Source organism: Octodon degus, unplaced genomic scaffold, assembly GCF_000260255.1.
Source record: "Octodon degus isolate 3935 unplaced genomic scaffold, OctDeg1.0 scaffold00113, whole genome shotgun sequence".
NCBI lineage: Eukaryota > Metazoa > Chordata > Mammalia > Rodentia > Octodontidae > Octodon > Octodon degus.
The window spans coordinates 3,651,216-3,652,967 of record NW_004524689.1 but is presented as its reverse complement, the minus strand read 5'-3'; the positions used below and the strand labels follow the sequence as shown (position 1 = coordinate 3,652,967).

General features: G+C 59.6%; 1 protein-coding gene across 4 annotated transcripts in view; it reads left to right on the top strand.

Annotated features, from left to right (window-relative positions):
• Positions 1-1,752, top strand: part of Chd5 (chromodomain helicase DNA binding protein 5) — a 49,517-nt gene that overhangs the window by 13,441 nt on the left and 34,324 nt on the right. For all 4 annotated transcript variants that reach the window (XM_023699541.1, XM_023699540.1, XM_023699543.1 and 1 more), the window contains exons 4-5: positions 875-993; positions 1,326-1,564. In XM_023699541.1, the coding sequence (XP_023555309.1) occupies positions 875-993; positions 1,326-1,564 (358 nt within the window). The remainder of the gene's footprint in view (positions 1-874; positions 994-1,325; positions 1,565-1,752) is intronic.

Here is a 1,752-nt window from a genome sequence, read left to right as displayed (position 1 = left end):
GGCTCAGGGACGCCTCCACATGAGGCTCAGGGACGCCTCCACATGAGGCTCAGGGACGCCTCCACATGAGGCTCAGGGGTGGCTTTTCTCTCTTTGCCTTTGTGGGTTCTGCTTCTGGCTCAGACACAGCGTAGCCATGAATGGGTGCAGTGCAGCTGGGGGGGCTCCAGAGCACCAAACAGCGGGAGGGTGTCCAAGCTGGGAGCCAGATCAGCGTTTCTGATGGGGCAGGCTGTCTCCTGACCTCCTCGAACAGAAACAGCTCTGCCCCCTCTGGCATCACGAGGAAGCCAGCTAGGCAGGGGGAGGCAGCTGCTTTGGGCCCTTGCAGACCCTCATGCAGGTCCATGTCCCTTCAAGCACCTGTGCTGACTGCCTCACCTACGATACTTTGTGCCCGTGTTAAGGACGGGGAAACTGAAGCAGAGGGACAATGACTCGGACATGGCAGAGCCCGATGGCCCAAGCCCATAGCCTGTGTCTCCCTTTTTGACCCCAGCTGTCCTGGGGCTGTGTGGCCACCTGAAGTCTAGGGCCACTGGACCCATGTCCCTAGGATGTCATGGCCTCTGTGCCCCATCTGGAAAGTGAAACAGTGGCCAAGAGATGTCTAGCTCTGCCCCTGGCTGGGCCACTGTCCCTGCTGCCCTGGGAACCTGTGACCTCTCCAAGGGTGTGAGCTGGCCTCTGGGATGCCCCATTCTTCAGACCCTGGGGAGCAGGGTGCTCTAGGGGTCACTGGTGGCCGAGACTGAGCACTGTCAAGTTACACTGCTCCTCTGCCCCGAGGCATCTGAGACGGGGCCCTTCCAGGAGACTTGCAGACTAGAGGAGACCCCCTCCCCTGATTGAGCCTCTGGCCCTGTCTTCCTAGGAGCCCAAGTCCTCAGGGCAGCTCATGGCTGAGTGGGGCCTGGATGACGTGGACTATCTGTTTTCGGAGGAGGACTACCACACGCTGACCAACTACAAGGCCTTCAGCCAGTTCCTCCGGTGGGTGGCTGGCTGGGGAGGGGGCCCGAGAAGTAGCACCCTGCCTCTTGGGGTGGGAGCGGGTAGTCTGGCCAACTTCTCACCTGGCTGGGCCTGGAGTCAGTGGACCCCAGGTCTTGTCCCTGTCCCTGTGGGGTGGCCTACTGCAGGCCATTCTGGTCCTGGATCTGCAAACCCCTTAGAAAATTGCCACCCACAAAGAGGGAATCAGGGGTGTTTGGGGTGCACATTGGTCTCAGCTTTCTCTAACTGGGGACCTGAGCCTGGTGTCGCATACTGCAGGGATGGGGAGGGGGTGGGCACTGCCCTCACTGCCGCCTCTGCCTCCACAGGCCACTTATTGCCAAGAAGAACCCGAAGATCCCCATGTCCAAAATGATGACTGTCTTGGGGGCCAAGTGGCGGGAATTCAGTGCCAACAACCCCTTCAAGGGCAGTTCTGCGGTGGCGGCAGCGGCAGCTGTGGCTGCAGCTGTAGAGACGGTCGCCATCGCCCCTGCACTGGCCATCAGCCCCCAGCAGGTGCCCCAGCCCATGCCCATCCGCAAGGCCAAGACGAAAGAGGGCAAGGGTAAGGCTGTGTGTGGGTGGGCATGAGCCCTGCCAGCCCCCGGCATGGGAGTGGGTACAGAGAGGACCCCTGGCCTGGGTGACCTTTCTCCTCAGTGCTGTGGCCTTGTCATTATTTTCTGTCCTGCCTGCTTTATTTATTTATTTATTTTTAAATTTTATTTATTTATGTGTGTGTGTGTGTGTGTG